Genomic DNA, 16,365 nt, shown 5'->3' on the forward strand with positions numbered 1-16,365 from the left:
AATGGCAGAGGATGGCTATCAATTCACACAATCATTGAAGGGGGCCATAATGTATGGCTTTGTCAATAAACATAGAAGAGGTAAAGCAAGTTCAACAGCAAACTGGAATTTTTCAGCACATATCAAACCAGGCTAGCCCAATGAACACCTACATAAATAGACAAAACACTCGCATCAAGCAGGGTGACTTCTTCGGACTTGTGAGTGCTGCTGTCAAATCGATCGTATGCGGTTTGCTCATATAGTCTAGTGGTGTGGTGGTGAAGTGCTGTCATGCTGCGTTCAAGAGCGTAGTCTATATTTTAATTTAACGTCTTTAATGGTAAGAGATCGCACAGGGATGGATAATAAGCGTTGTTTAAGATTAAATTACAATGCCAGACACCTTCAGATATGAGAGACCCCCTCAGATTTTTGACTTTGTTGTATTCATGGGAGCCAGTCCACACTCTAAGGGAGCTCGGCTCCCTCTGGCTCCCACGTAATTCGAGCACTGACTAAAAGTATGCTCCTACTGTTTGTCATGACCCTGTATGATATCTGTACTGATTTCCCAAACATAGATAATGTAAAGCAATTGCTTGTTTTGCGTCAAGCACCATTTGTGTCACTGATTACAGTAGACTGCATGTCTCCTGACTCTGCCACTGTCACTGTATGATTGTCTATTTCTTTTGGCCTACGATCTGTTGTGTACTGAAACTCTGGATAATTCTGTGTCAAGTCAGAGACGCATATCTTGATTGTACTTCTCTGTGACTGGATCTTGTGTCTCACTTTGGTATGCTGTATTTATACCAACACACTGTGCTTGAATTTGTTCCAGTGCGTAGATCATTTGATGGCTTTTTCATGTCCTCTGTTAAATGGAGATGCATGTATGGAATTGTTAGCTGTTTCTCTGGATTTGCTGTTTTGACAGAGGGACACAGGCAGTCCTTCCCTGATTTCAGCTTCTCTGCTGTCCACTGACTCCAGCTGGGCCGTGAGGGTGAGTCCCTGTGTGCCAGGGTTGGAGTTCCTACAGTATGCTGTTAGTGTTATATATTAGTCAGATACACATGTAAAATAAAACCCTTTCAGCTGTCAATCTGGTAACACAGGATGGATATGCAATAATAAAATGAAGGGCAGTCATTTGACATTGAAGACTAAAGACAGTGGGTTGTTGTTTACTAGTTTTAACAAGGGCTTTCACATTTATACCCTTTTCTGTGTTCTGTATTCCTTTTCATCCTGTCTCTGTCTCTTAGTCTGATGAGCGAGCCAAATTTGATGGGATCTTCGAGAGCCTGGGCCCAGTGGGGGGCCTTCTCTCAGGGGACAAAGTGAAGCCAGTTCTCATCAACTCCAAACTCCCCCTGGATGTGCTTGGCAGAGTGAGTCCCTGATTTACCCAACACACATATAATACAAATTAACGATAATAGTTGTAATGATAGTGTTATGGTTTAGTATATGCTATTGACTGTTGCTTCTGTAATTAGTAACAATGCTACTACAATTACAGTAGTCACTTTTTACAAATATGTGATCATATGTGTTTGTCATATATTCAGATTTGGGATCTCAGCGATGTTGACAAAGATGGACATTTGGACAAAGAGGAGTTCACAGTGGTGAGCTGGATGCTTATAGCTTGTAGCACATTTCTCATGGATGTGTTTTAGCCAGCACTTGCAAGACCGTTAAGTGTCTCTACCAAAGAAAACAATTAATATTATTTTGTAGAAATATAAGCAACCAGCAGAGCGAAAAATCACTCTGAGCTAAAGTCTGGTGTAGCCTAGCAACTGTAAATGTAAATGTAACTTTAAAAATGTATTTATATAACAATTACACCAATAAAAGTACCCCTGTCTCTGTGTTACCCTCTGCCTAGCCTGTCCAAAATGAAATGGTTTGAATCTGTGTGTTTTTAGAAGGAACTGTCAGTGTTAGTTTACACATTGCACAGTGGATGTGATGTGTGGGTGTTTGTGTGTGTGCTGTGTATAAGATGGTGGGCTACATCACAATGCAGTGCTAGCCAAGGAGTACGATTACACACTAGCCCACTCCTCACCATGCGTTTTGTGTTTATCCCCCCCTCTTTCTCTCTCTTGTCTCTGTCTGTCTTTCTCTCTCTCTAGGCCATGCACCTGGTGCACCGCGCCATGGAGAAAGAGCCGGTGCCTGCCACCCTTCCCCTCACTCTCATCCCACCGTCCAAACGGAAGAAGATCGCCGGGTCGCTGCCAGGCTCGGTGGCTGTGCTGCCCGCCAGTCCCTTCAAGGGTCTGGGCCTGCGCCCCACCACCGACCCCCAGGGCAGGCAGAGCCCACTGGGTAGCAGCAGCATCAGCAGCAGCAGCAGTGCTTTGGGTGGCACAGGGAGCCTGGCACAGAAATACTCCTTTAAGAGCAGCCAGCCCCCTCAGGTAGAACACACACACACACACACACACACACAAACTCAGATCCACAGACACTCAGATCCACAGACGGATGCAGATGTGTGAATATGCATACACACACTATCTATCTATCTATAATTGCCAGGTCACGTTAGATAAAAGTGTCTGCTAAATGAATAAATGTAATGTTATTCTGCTTTGCGTCCGACTACCGATTTTTATTTAGCCTATGGCTAGTCAAATTAAGCTTAGCATTAACAGCGCAAATTAATTTAGTCTTTTACGCAGTGGAGAAAGTGACAGTGCATGGCAAGAAAGAAAGTGCATCCAAATTCACCCATTCTTTGCTGAACTACTCGCGAAGTAGCCTACTCATCACACAGACATCACATGTATCACACCACACGAAAGAGCTTTTTCTCAGCTTTTAAACAGTGTTAGCCGCTAGTAAACGGTTTGCAAGAAAAGTAACTTTAATTTAATCATATTACATTCTGCGCCCATCTCCCTACCCATTCATCTCGGTGGAATACAAACTTTTCCCTCAACACATGACAAACCAAATATCAGAAAAAACAGCAGACCTTACCGAACACAAAGGTGTAAAGAATTCCTCTGTACAGTAAGCCATTCCAGAGTAATCCGGTTTTAAATTTGCAGCAATGTCTACATGCATGTCTCCAACTTTGGGCTTTAGGTTTCACAATGTGTTTAAATTGTTCAATACATGATTTCATAGCAGGCCAAATACAAAATAAATGTTGCAAATATCGCCTAGATATCTGTAAATATTTAAATCAGTTCTATGATTTACAGTTCTATGTAATATGTCATGTTTCATGTTTTGGTACTGTTTCATGCAGGTCTGCTGCTGTGAATAGGCTAAATATAACTTTTGTCATTTTTATGCAGCCTCCTGTATATTTAACTTTGGCCTTGGTGCCCTGACGTGTGGCCTTTGTGCCCCCCACCAAATATGCCCAACTGAAGGCCAAGTGGCCTTGCCCCTAAAATTATGAAATTCCAAGCCTGTCACACACGCATGAATAGACAGACAGGCACACATAGGTGATTACACATACATACACACACACACACACACACACACACACACACACACACACACGCACACACACACACACACACACACAGGTATACAGACAAACAAACGATCTAGAGAAAGACAGACAGATCAGTAGATGCTCAGTAAAGACGCCTCCACACACACCCATCAGTGTCCAGTAACTACAACTCTCACAAGGAAAAATACTGTCTTCTCTGACAAACAAATCACTAAAGCACACGTACACACACACACACACCCGGCACTGTCCACTAAGCTGATAACACGTATACAGTCATCTGTGACAAACAAATCACAAAAACACACACACACACACCACACACACACAGCCCGCAGCCGTCCCAACCCACAGAGGTAAACAAACCTGAACAACCACACCTCCCAGGTGAGCCTCTTTTCTTCCTATCCTTATTATGCCTTCACAGAATAACCCCCCCCCACACACACACACACACACATTAACACACACACACAGATATACAGAGCCATGAACACACTTGAACACAACAGTCTGCTATGAATACATGTTAACACAAAGATACACATGCACTCGCATACACACACACAAGTCACTCACTTGCTTAGGGCAGCACTAACACACAGTGAAGCCTTGCACTCTAAACTCTCAGGGGTAATACAGCGGGAGCCACCAACCTCTCTCACATGTGAGTGAGCTCTAGTCTACTGAACTCACTAAAGATAGATAGAGTCCTATTCCTCAAAGCCTGTTGCATATCAACACACTGACGTGCATAACATTTTCTTCAGAACATGGATTCCACAGGAGCTTAAAATGTCTAAACGAAAAAGTCTCAAATATAATAATATACATTTTAGGCCTGAATTTTTTTTTTTTTAAATTCAGTAAAATATTGTGCTCTTAGACTGATGTTTAGGTAGATGTTAATTATTATTTCGAAATACTTTAAATGTTTCCGATAAACTGTCATGGTTAAGTATTGTAGTTAGTTTGTAAAAGATGGGTCAATGTTTTATACAGCATACTAGAACCTCCCTAGAACCAAGAATAAGCCCTAAAAGTGTAGAGAACCCCACACAGAATGCTGTATTGGTCCATCTGTGATAGGATTGTGTTTGGATAACCTATTACAAATTAAATCTTCTGCTATCTGTTGTTGACAGATAGGAACTAACATATTGCTGGTACACATGCTCAGCTGAATCTTTTTCCTTGACTTTGTACTGTAAACACAAGACACATATGGGTCCTCTTTGAGAGTGTGGGGTTGTTATGCTTAGCTTGTTCTGATCCAGTGCCTTCTTTATACTCCCGAAATAAATGTGTCTTTCACATAATCTTCTCCCTACTTGTTCTCATTTTGCTTTGAGGAGCTACTCTCAGGCAGTCAGGCCTATTTTTTTTCTCCTAAAAAATGTGTTGTCGGCCAGTCCCCTGATCAGGTTCCCCAGCATTCCTCTCTCCTTGACAAGTCTGTATCTGTTTCCTCATCTGCCCTGTTAAAAAACATGTTAAGAATAGCACTTTGGCTTTTCATATACACTCTTGTGTGTCCACTTTTACTCACTGAACCAAGTAGAACAACATTCCTGATGGTTAATTACATGCTAAACAGGCTGCTGTGGGATTTTCCAGTTCTGGGGTGAATAAGAATGAAAGTGTAATGGGAGGTTTTGCCTTCATTAGTTGGACCTTTGGGTTGAGAACCAGTTTGGTGAGCTGAGGATTGTGTTGTCAGTAAGGGGATATGACACAGCTCACCACCTTGACGGCACCACCCGCACTCGTTCGCCCTCTGGTGCAAAGAAACCAGGGATACCACACACCTTAGCTTGTGTGTCTCTTGGAATGGAAAGACTAATGAATAACAAAATAATAGAGAAAGTAAAGCTGTTAAAGCCAGTGGTGTAAAAGAGGAGTCCAAAAGCAGTTTCACCCACTGACCACAGATCATCAAAGAATTGCAGGGTTGACCAGATCATTCTGCAGAAGCAGAATTAATTCGCATTAATGATCTCAGCACTATTTGTTAACTTACGGTACATAGTCAAGCTATGTGCACAATAAATAAATAGGAAGTCTGAGAAAGGGCCGTAAGGGCTTGAAACGTTACCAATAAAAAATACTTAAATGGGAGCTCTACAGTGTGCGTATCTTCACTTTTTCTTTAAACCGTATTTTCGATCCTGCACCTGTATTATTTTTGGATGTGGTGTGTGATTAAACTGTGCTTTCGCGATAAATAAATACCAATGAATGGATGAATAAATGAAAAACGGGTTCTTGTTGTGTTTCCTCTTCTACCTACCCTAGACTGTGTGTGTTTGTGTGTGTGATTTCTAGCCTGCTGTAAGCTGGGTGGTCCCACTGGCCGACAGAGGGCGCTATGATGACATCTTTGCGAAAGCTGACTCCGACATGGACGGGCTGGTTGGGGGCGCTGAGGTCAAGGACATCTTCATGAACTCAGGACTGCCTCAGAACATGCTCGCGCGCATCTGGTAAGAGAAAGAAAGAGTTAGAGATCTGAAAGGACAGAATGAAATGTATTAAAACAAAAACAGTAAAAAGTAAAAAAAAAAAAAAAAACTCTGCTCTTTTTTTGCCTAAGCGGTACCCCACATATATCAGTAATTATCCTTAGAAGAAAAGGATCATGACTATTTTTTTTAGTGACAGTTACTTGTTTTAGACATGATGAGTTCCAAAACCCTTCCTTTCAGCTGCTGTTAAGAGTCTAGACTATCAGGGCTGTTCTCCCCTCTCTCTACTCTCTGAAACAACCCTCATCCTTAGACAAAGTAAAAAAAATATATATACCTTTGGAATGTATATATACATTCCAAATATTCCCACACACTTGTGCTGTTGGTCTGGGAGAAAAAGGTCTGTTCTGTCCTGTTGGCTGGTTGTTCACCTCCTCTCCTCTCTCCTCTCCTCTCCTCTCCTCTGTTACTCGCAGGGCTTAAAGTATTCAGGCGTGAGCTGGTATGCTTAAGATTTGAAAATAGGCAATGAGACTACAGTATGACGTTCTCATAAATGTCTGATAACTTCAGGCACAGACATTTTTATTGCTTTAAGCCCTGTACTCGTTTCAGGTCTCTGGCCGACACCAAACAGCAGGGCAAGCTGTCCAGGGAGCAATTCTCTCTGGCCATGTACCTCATCCAGCAGAAGGTCACCAAAGGCCTCGACCCCCCTCAAGTCCTCACCCTAGACATGATCCCTCCATCAGAGAAGGGGACATCAGGGCTTGTGAGTAATATATCCAACACACACACACACACACACACACACACACACTTTGAAAACAAACACAGATACAAACCCAAATGTATGTATGTATGTAAATACACACACACATAGATCCACTAACTTCCTATCAACGTGTTTACCATCAGGTGTTGGCAACTGCGCATTTAAGTGGCAGATAGTTGACGTTCTCAGAATGGTTCATTTAAAGCTCTTTGTTATTTCTGTACACAAAACATACTGAAAGACAGCATTCATGATGCCCAATCCTTCAGAATGTCTTAAATGAGGCCTTGACTTGAAACAACTCAGATGGCACTCTTTGATGGCAGGAGTGGCCAATCTGACACCCTCCCAACCATCTGAGCTAGTTTCACACTGTTAAAAAACAAATCATGTTTGCATGGAGCTAAATTCTACCTGCTTTTAATTCCCCTGACTTTCCAGGAGGGCAACCTTTGCCTAACCCATGCTGATATGGTCTGATTTGAGTCTTTGCTTTTTGGGGCCTTATGTGTTAATTGACAGGGAAATTTTCTCTTGTCTCTCTGTTTTATTTTCATACTTTGGCTCTACCTTGAAGAAGGGTGTCTAATTCTGAGGGGCCGTTTATACGAGAACTATTGCGAAGGAAGACGACAAAATATTTTATCATAAGTGCCTTTTGTTTACACGGCGACCCCGCCATCGGGGCTTGAAGACGCCAAAATCTGAAGACTCCTTCCAGAGTGTAGAGTTTTGAAGATGACCCGGGTTGCGTCTCCGTCTAAACGGCTAAACCAAAGATCCTTGATTACCTCTCTGGCTAAACTGTCAAATTAGAATGTCTATGCGTGACGTACCGGGGTTCTATCACACCACCACCAAGCAGTCTGGAATGCATATCCAATCGAATATCACATAGGCCTACTCTTGCGTCTTCATATAAACAAAGATTTCTCCCTGAGAATGCTCGTCTAAACGCGAATAAAAAAATGACGAGACGCCACTTCTGCGTCTTCTCTTTTCATCGTCACCGTAGAAACGTAGCCTAATATGCATTCATATATCCCAATGAACATTTCTCCTCTTTTTCCGTGTGGTTCACCTATCTGTGTTTTCCCTCTGTCATGGCTCTGTGATTGTTTGTGTGTGTGCTCGTTTCACCTTGATCCTCTTTCCTGCAGGGTTTCTATGGCTTTACGGCTCCTCTTCTTACACCCCAAAGGGCTGTGTTAAACAGTCGCCGTGTGAGTAAAGTCCTGTTGCGTTGACTAGAGTAGAATAACCGCGAATGGAATACACCAATACACCAATAATTGTCACCCGTTTCTGTGCCCGTGGGCGAGCCACGAAATGCATTACATACACCGTATCTCTGGCACCAGTTTGACAGCTCTCCTGCACTAGTTCCATCTGTCTTATCTGTCTCAATGTGAGCACATACTGCCCTCTACTGTCTGCACTATTCTTTTCACCCTCAAGACTGCTGTGTCTTTGTTTATTTTTTTTATTCTCTGATATCAAAAGCTTTTTGATATCTTTCCATTATGGCTCCATATCATATGTTTCCTCTCTTTTATGCTAAGCTATGCTAATAACGCTATATCTGATGGGGGTGTAACGGCAAACAAAATTCACGATTCGATACATACCTTAGTGATACAGTCATGGTTTGGTTAATTTTTGGTACAGTAAGCCCGTAAGTACTCTGGCATAACATTCACTGACAATATTGCTGATGCTCAACACATTTGGCATTAATGAACCAGTCAGATATATTGTCCTCTTAATATGTGTGGGAACTCTAATTTGAGACACATACAAAAAAGCCTGCTGTTGATTACTGTTTAAGACTGTATTCAGTACACATCTGTATTGACCTTAACGTCCTGTACCTAAATGGTTTGATAAGTATAGCTGTACCTTTACACCCCTTATATCTGATGTTTCAGAGTGCTTCCCATTTTACTGGAGCTGGAAGTAATATTTTAGATTTCATATGCATCTCACCCATATCAGAGAGAGTGAGCGAGAGAGAGCAATGTGTGCTGTGAACCGTGTCATGTGTGAACGCTGTGGTTAGACCTCAGTGAGATACTTTGCCACAGATACACTCTCTGCCTCACCACAGGTGCAGTCAGTGTGTATGTGTGCATTTGTATGTGTGTGTTTCTATTTGGTACATTTACTAACCCGTCTGCTGAAATACATATCTTACCCTGTCTCTCTCTCTCTCTCTCACTCACTCTCTCTCACCCTCTCTCTCCCAGTCTGACTCTGTGTCTCTCGCCCGCAGGACACTGTCAGTAGCAGCTCAGTGGTGCCTCTGGAGCTCACTGGAACTAAAGAGCTGGATGACATCATCCAGGAGATCAATCAACTGCAGAGGTGTGTGTGTGGGGGGTTGCAGAGTGGGCTGTATAGTCCCAACCACCACTAGATTGGACTTTGAGCTTTAAACTTATCGCTTTAAACTTCTCGCCTCTGTCTTTATTTTGGCGAAAAGGGCATAAGTGTATGTGTGTTTTGTTCATAAATGTTGCTATGGGAGTTTTGGGATTTGCCATTTGGCTTTCTCTCCCCTTCAGCTTTGAGAATGAGAGCCTTTGTGCTGTGACTAAAGCTCGTTTCATCTTGGCTCCAGGCCGCTGGACTTGAGGTTTGCTGTCATTTGTTATAAGAGTTTGTTGTCATCACAGGGAGAAGGTCACGCTGGAGCAGGAGATCAGGGAGATGGAGCAGACTTTAAGACACAAGAACAGTGAACTTCAGGTGAGACCTGGAGACCCTATTTATTTATTTATTTTCAAAAGCACGTAGCCATAGTGGTAATTGTTGAGCGGAAGATCCAAAATGATAGTCTGGCTGTCCTCTAATGATGGCAGTTATTCATCAACGCTTTCCTGGAAACCCCCCTAAGGTGAGCAGAACAGTGGTGTGTTTAGCATCTCACCTGGCCGCCTCAGCTGGTTATCCAGCTCTATATACATGGGGAAGTCTGTGCACTGTGGATGACTGCAGACACAGCTGACTAGATGATACACTTACCCCCTGAGTCCCCTCTGAGCTGGGTTCTGGTGAAGGGTGCCTCCTGTTGAAGAGGAGTTCTTCCTGGCCAAGTTTAGGAGTTAAGGCCTTGTGCTAAGCTGACGATGTTTATTGCTAATGCTAATGTAAACATCAATAAAGTTGAATTTGTAGTACTTTTCTTATTGTAGGCCAATTAGGGGAAAGTGTAATTATGTCGCAAGCGGCAGCATCCAACATGCCTCATTCAGATTGAAGTGCCCACGGGGACCCAGGTTTGATTTTTGACCTGTGGTCTTTTCCCAATTCTACATTATTCTACATATTCGCTCTCCCGTTCATTTCCTGTCAATCACCCTCCTAAAAAAATTAGCCAGCCAGACTGAAGTGTGAAGATGTGTTTTCGTGTCGTGTGTTTTCGTGTCGTGTGTTCTCGTGTCGTGTGTTCTCGTGTCGTGTGTTCTCGTGTCGTGTGTTCTCGTGTCGTGTGTTCTCCTGTTGTGTCTTCTCGTGTTGTGCGTTCTCCTGTTGTGTGGGCTCCAGTGTGGTCAGTGAGCTGTGTGTGTGTGTGTGTGTGTGTCCAGGACATGCAGGGGGAGCTGGAGCAGGAGAGCAGTGGTGTGCAGGACCTGGAGGCCCAGCGGCATGTGGCTCAGGACCGGCTGCAGGAGATGGACCAGCAGAGGGCCAAGCTGGAGGACAAGATCAACGACGCCAAGAGCAAGTACCAGAACGAGAGCCAGAAGGTCAGCAGTCAGACACACACACACACACACACACACACACACACACACACACACACACACACACACACACACACACACACACACACACACACACACACTTTTCCTTTTTGTCCATACTAACACAATGCAGTACCATTTTGCTTTTTTTGGTAGTCGCTTACACTAAAAATTTCCTATTCATACCATAAATATGCTACATTTTTAATGGAGATACTTATACACACATATGTGTGTGGGTGGACGTGCATGTGTAGGTTGTGTCCCTGCAGCTGGAGATCAGCTCCCAGGAGCAGGAGGTGCAGGGGCAGGAGAAGGAGCTGAGCCGCACGCGTACAGACCTGTACTGCCTGGAGCAGGAGGAGGAGCAGCTGGAGGAGAGCATCCGCGCTGGGCAGGCCAAGCTGCAGAGCATCCTCAATCTGCTCAAGAGCTCTCAGGACGAGATGGAGGAGGTGAGAACACACACACACACACACACACACACACACTCACACACACTCACATGCATATCAGGAGCTCTCAGAACAAGGTGGAGGAGGTGACACACACACACATGCACACACACACTTCAGCAGGACATCCTCAAGCTGCTCAAGACTTCTCAAGAAGAGGTGAGGCAACACACACACACAGACACACACACACTCAATCTGATGTTCTTACATGTGGCTTTGGACAGAAGCAAATTGCTTCTGCTTTTTTCATCCACACCAATTGTGGAAAAGATTCCACAGGGTGCAAAAGAATATATGAAAGAATAACATTTCTGCTCACAGTTATAAACATTCAGTGACCTGCTAACCTGACATTAAGCATTTAAAGACTTTTCGGGGACAACAGGGCCCTAGATTGTGGTTCTTCAACTGTGGTGATGGCAGGGTGTGTACACGTATGTGTGAGAAACTGACCCAAGCCTCAGAAATGAGATTCTCAGAAGTCCAGATACAGCACAAAAGTGTTGTGCAACAACTTAAGCAACTTTCTCAATCCTCTCTGCAGGCACTTGAGTTCACTGCATCGTAACAGCAGATAGGGAAGGTCTTGGCACGTGCTGCAATCTTGTATGATTTCTTTTTTTTTGTACCTGATTGGATCACGCACACATATCTATCTATCTGTTTGCATATACTGAACAACAAATAGATTGCAACATGAAACAATCTCTGTGTGCGTGCGCGTCATGCTGTGTGTGCGCGTGTGCAATGGCAGGGCGTGTCGCGTGCGCGCGTCGCGTCGCGTCGTCGCGTCGCGTGCTTTTTTCGATGTGAACATGTTTTTCCTCTTCCTTGCCTCCTACCAACTTCAGGCAACTAGTGAGCTTGCCCAGATCCAAAGCAGCCAGCAGGAGCTGACCAAGACCATCGAGGAGTACAGCAAGGCCCTGAACGGAAGTCTTAGTGACCTGTCCCGCTTCCCTGAGCTAAACGACCCCCTGCCCAACAACAGACCCCTGGATCGCCTCAACGAAGGCAAGGTGTGTGCTTGTGTTTATATGTGTGTTAAGCTTTGTTTGCATGTGTGTATGCGTTGGTGTGTAAAGATTTGCTTGTGCATGATCATGTTCAAATGTATTTATATAGTACAGTATATCATACAAAATGGTCCTTAAATGTGCTTTACATTTTATGCACAGGACACTAGATCAATCAATGGTGACAAAAATAAATGTGTAAACAGTACTACAAAGACAAAATCATATTAATTCCCATACCCAAAAAAATATTAATGATAATTATATTATATTATAATAAAATATAATAAAAAGAAGAATATATTATATTATATTATATTATATTATATTATATTATACAGTATTTTCTGGACTATAAGTGGCATTTATTTAGAAATGTATTTCACAAAATCCAAGACCAGACATTTAATCTGGAAAGGCAAGTTCTTAACACAATAGCACACAGAACAACAGGCTGAATAGGTGTCCGGTATGTTATAGGGCTGTCACTTTTGTGAAAAAATCGTGTTCGATTTTTGAGACGTAAGTGTTCATTGAATCTATTGTAAAATTGATTTTTCATGTCTAAAGACATTTCCATTTTCAACGCCAAATATTAATAAACGTAAAGAGGGCGCTTGTAGACGCAAGCCAGCAATATTTCTGATGATTTATTGGCGTGAAGTTTCACGCACAATGACAAACAGGAGTGCAACATTCTCGAAAAACAATAAGCCGAGTGGACTGCCATGACATCAGTGAAAAACATTACTGCAGTCTTCAACAACGTGTCTGTGTTTACGATTAGAAATGTCAAACAAATTTTGCCTACATAGAACTTGATTGCACAGTTTGCATAGCCTACCGCTTTGTTCTTCTCCATAGTTTGATATACCAAAAATCCGAAGTAATTCCACATTGAACTCCTCAAGTTATTAGGGCCTATCGCTCATCTCTCTCATGTCGCACAGGTTGATCGCGTTGTCCTCCCATTTTTTGGCAAAACACGAGCAGCACAGCAGCTGATTGAAACAGCTGTTTCCGGTGCGTAAAATTAGTGGGAATTTTCTTTTTAGCTTTCGCAATGCTTACTGCACTTCGGAATTCTTTTATATTCTTATATTATTGTTTGTGAATTTTGTTACATCTATCCTTTTTATTTGTTTAATTCGTTTAAAATTAATAGTGTACATATTTGGTTAAAATCAATTCCCTATTTTAGTTTTCGAAACTTGTGTTGTTTGGTCCAATCGATTTTCGAACGTAAAGTGACAGCCCTAGTATGTTAACGTTAAAGAAAAATCCGGTGTTTAGCACTTTGAGTCCCTTTTCTGGTTTGTTTTGGATGAACTAGACTAAATTTTGGACACCGAAATTTTCACGATTGGTCCTGTCTCGACTTTTCTGACTCCTTTTGAATTGCCTTTGACTACTTTAGAGTGGCTGCCTACAGGCATGCACAAACATGTCCTAAAACAACTCTTAACATTCGTTTTCAAAACTGTGCAACTCAACGAGTGTTCGTTGATGTTCCAAAACAAGTAGCGTAGCGAAATACAGTTTCTGTCGTGTTTTATTTGCCATTTTGTAAAATCCCATTGATTTCTGGTGGAAGACTCATTGCACGTTGATATTACTGCGCCACTGGAAACGGAAACGGGGGCTTTTTTGGTTGTAGCAGACATTCCCTGGTTGTAGTTTTTCCGCATGACCTTCTTTTACAGTCTATGCTTAAGGCTCAAATATTGAGCGGAAGTTTAGACACGGTTGTGAGGTCTGAAAAAATAGTTCCACAATAGCAAATAAAACGGCTGGAAATCATACATTGCACCGATATATTTGATTTTAATAATCAACGAACACCTTAACAACTTGGTGAGTTGCACAGTTTTGAAAACAAGTTTTGAAAACAAACGTTAAGGGTTGTTTTAAGGACATGTTTGTGCATGCCTGTAGGCAGCCACTCTGAAGCAGTAAGGCGATTCAAAACGAGTCAGAAAAATCGAGACATGACCAATCGTCAAAATTTCGGTGTCCACCACTATAGTTCATCCAAAAAAAAAAAAAAACAGAAAAGGGACTCAAAGTGCTAAATACCAGCATTTTCCTTTAACACATTAACAGATATTCTGCTACACAATTTAGCCAATTTGACGTTGGTTAGCTTGGTAAAAGCACCAACTTCTGCCCCTAGCCCCTTTCGTTCGAAAATTCTAAAACAAAGATGTTTTTTAATACTTCAAAATAACATTTGATAAATTAACATTTACATTTTTCAGTAGCCATTGGTGTGTAGATTTGAACAAAATCTGGTTTGGTTCTTAACGGGAGCATTTACTGCCTTTATAAATAAACAAAATTTTGTTTACCGTGCTCAGAGTTTGGTGCTGGGCTAGTGGGTGCTCTATTTCCGCCCACTCACTAAGCACAAATCAGTGGTTAGACCGAGAATTCTCGTCGCGAAATCAAATTTCCACTGGAGCTCCAAGCAGATTTGTACACACAGCCTTACAACACTTTACAGCTCTTTGAGTCACATAGTACATAGCTAATTTAGAGACACTTATGGGGTTGGTGCTTGCGTTTCTTTAGGAATCCGCCGTCTTGGTTTGTATAGAAATAAATATTAAGTGACACATACACGTAAAAGGGCGGAAATAGGTGACGTTCCGATACCAGGTTTATATTGAGCAAACATATCTGCAATATGTTTTGCCCTGAACATTAACTGTGTCTTATAGACACTGAGTAGAACTTTAAGTCCTGAGGACTGGAGTGATGTGATCTCTCTTTTCTTTGTTTTGTTTAAAATCCTGTGTGTTTGTATGTGAGATTTAGTTGTGTACTTGTGTGTTTGTGTAGGTGGTTATGCGTTTGGTGCAGTGTGTGTGTGTGGGTAGATGTGTGGTTTACATCACTTTTACTATCCTGTATGGATGTCTGTGTATTGACTAAAAAAATATTTCTGAGAAACTTATCCTGTTCCCAGGCTCTTTACAGGTCTTATCCTTCAGAACATCTCAGTAGCTGATGCTGTGTTGATGCACTCTGTCGGTGGGCTCACAGTGCAAAAAAATGCACCCTTGTTGTTAAAGCACCAGGTTCCTTCTGCTGAGACGTTTTGACAGCTGTCCCTTACCTGACCTTGGTGTTACGCAGAGTGCTGTTGATAGTCCTGAATGTGTGTCTGTGTGTTTGTCTCTCTCTCTCTCTCTCTCTCTCTCTCTCTTTTCTCTCTCTCTCTCTCTCTTTCTCTCTCTCTCTCTTTCATAACAGGAGAGCAGCTCCAGCTCCTTGAGATCTAGAATAGCCATGTTCAACCACACTGCCAAAGAAACCCCAGCAGATCCCTTTAAATCCGAGGACCCCTTTAAATCAGATCCCTTTCAAGGTGAGCTGATTTCTCCACTGCCTCTCCTATTCTCCCTCTGCACTCTTGCAAACACATGCACATACAGCTCTGGACAAAATGAAGAGACCACTACACGTGTTTCTGATGTCAACCTATGAGTAACATACGAATGAGTTGACGGTCATATTCAAAATTAAGAGACCACTGCAAATTTGAATATGACTCATTCAATTGTCACTTAGCAACCATAGGGTTACATAAGAAAAAAAAGCAGTGGTCTCTTAAAGGTTGTATCAGCGATTGCGGGCTTAAAAAAGGTCCTAATCTGTCCTAACAATCCGCTAGCTGCCCGCCCCATAAGCAGGCCGCCAAAACAACGCGTCTCTGTAGGCAGCCTAGGCTGCACATCTGCACACAAAAACAATTGCCAACCACTCAAAAGTAAAATAAAGTGTTCCAACCAATAACCGACGAGATGCGCGTTCAGGAGAGTTTCAATTGCACGGGAGGGAGGGGGAGGGAGTAGTGAGCTGTCTGTTTTGTTTGAACATCAACAGAAATGATGTTACCCCGCTATCGCTGAAACAACCTTTAATTTTTTCCAGAGTTGTATATGCTAACACACACACACACACACACACACACACACACACACACACACACACACACACACACACTCACTTTCAAACCAGCATAAAATTCAGTTTTATTTGTGTGCTGCCACAAAACATGAACGTCTCAAGGCGTTTTACAGAGCCCAGCATGAACATGATCCCCGTAGAAAAAACACAAAGGCAACTATGGCACGGATAAAGTCCTTAAAGGAAGAAACCGTGAACAGAACCTTTGAGTTTGCTTTTCACAGTGCTAGCTCCTACCACTCTGTGCGTGCGTGCGTGCATGTGTGTGTGGTCAGTATTTGCTCTCACTAAGGCAGTAGGTGTTCATTAGGACCTCAAAAACCATTTGGGAGTCCATGAGTGGTGCCAGCGCTGAAGCTGTGGATGTTCTAAAAGCCTCTGGTGATTTAGTGAGAACAAGGGGCATGTTTATGGGCATGGGGCTCTCAAATGCCAACAAGCTGCCCTTAATC

General features: G+C 42.6%; 1 protein-coding gene across 9 annotated transcripts in view; it reads left to right on the forward strand.

Moving 5' to 3' along the window:
* Positions 1 to 16,365, forward strand: part of eps15l1b (epidermal growth factor receptor pathway substrate 15-like 1b) — a 108,532-nt gene that overhangs the window by 2,925 nt on the left and 89,242 nt on the right. For 8 of the 9 annotated variants that reach the window (XM_048258114.1, XM_048258105.1, XM_048258097.1 and 5 more), the window contains exons 6-18: positions 923 to 991; positions 1,254 to 1,379; positions 1,560 to 1,619; positions 2,133 to 2,420; positions 5,804 to 5,961; positions 6,562 to 6,718; positions 7,882 to 7,944; positions 8,994 to 9,085; positions 9,397 to 9,469; positions 10,309 to 10,470; positions 10,725 to 10,922; positions 11,777 to 11,944; positions 15,197 to 15,311. In XM_048258114.1, coding sequence (XP_048114071.1) covers positions 923 to 991; positions 1,254 to 1,379; positions 1,560 to 1,619; positions 2,133 to 2,420; positions 5,804 to 5,961; positions 6,562 to 6,718; positions 7,882 to 7,944; positions 8,994 to 9,085; positions 9,397 to 9,469; positions 10,309 to 10,470; positions 10,725 to 10,922; positions 11,777 to 11,944; positions 15,197 to 15,311 — 1,729 coding nt within the window. The remainder of the gene's footprint in view (positions 1 to 922; positions 992 to 1,253; positions 1,380 to 1,559; positions 1,620 to 2,132; positions 2,421 to 5,803; positions 5,962 to 6,561; positions 6,719 to 7,881; positions 7,945 to 8,993; positions 9,086 to 9,396; positions 9,470 to 10,308; positions 10,471 to 10,724; positions 10,923 to 11,776; positions 11,945 to 15,196; positions 15,312 to 16,365) is intronic. The other variant, XM_048258092.1, reaches the window with a different exon arrangement.

The sequence above is a fragment of the Alosa alosa genome, chromosome 1 (genome assembly GCF_017589495.1).
Source record: "Alosa alosa isolate M-15738 ecotype Scorff River chromosome 1, AALO_Geno_1.1, whole genome shotgun sequence".
NCBI classification, from domain to species: domain Eukaryota; kingdom Metazoa; phylum Chordata; class Actinopteri; order Clupeiformes; family Clupeidae; genus Alosa; species Alosa alosa.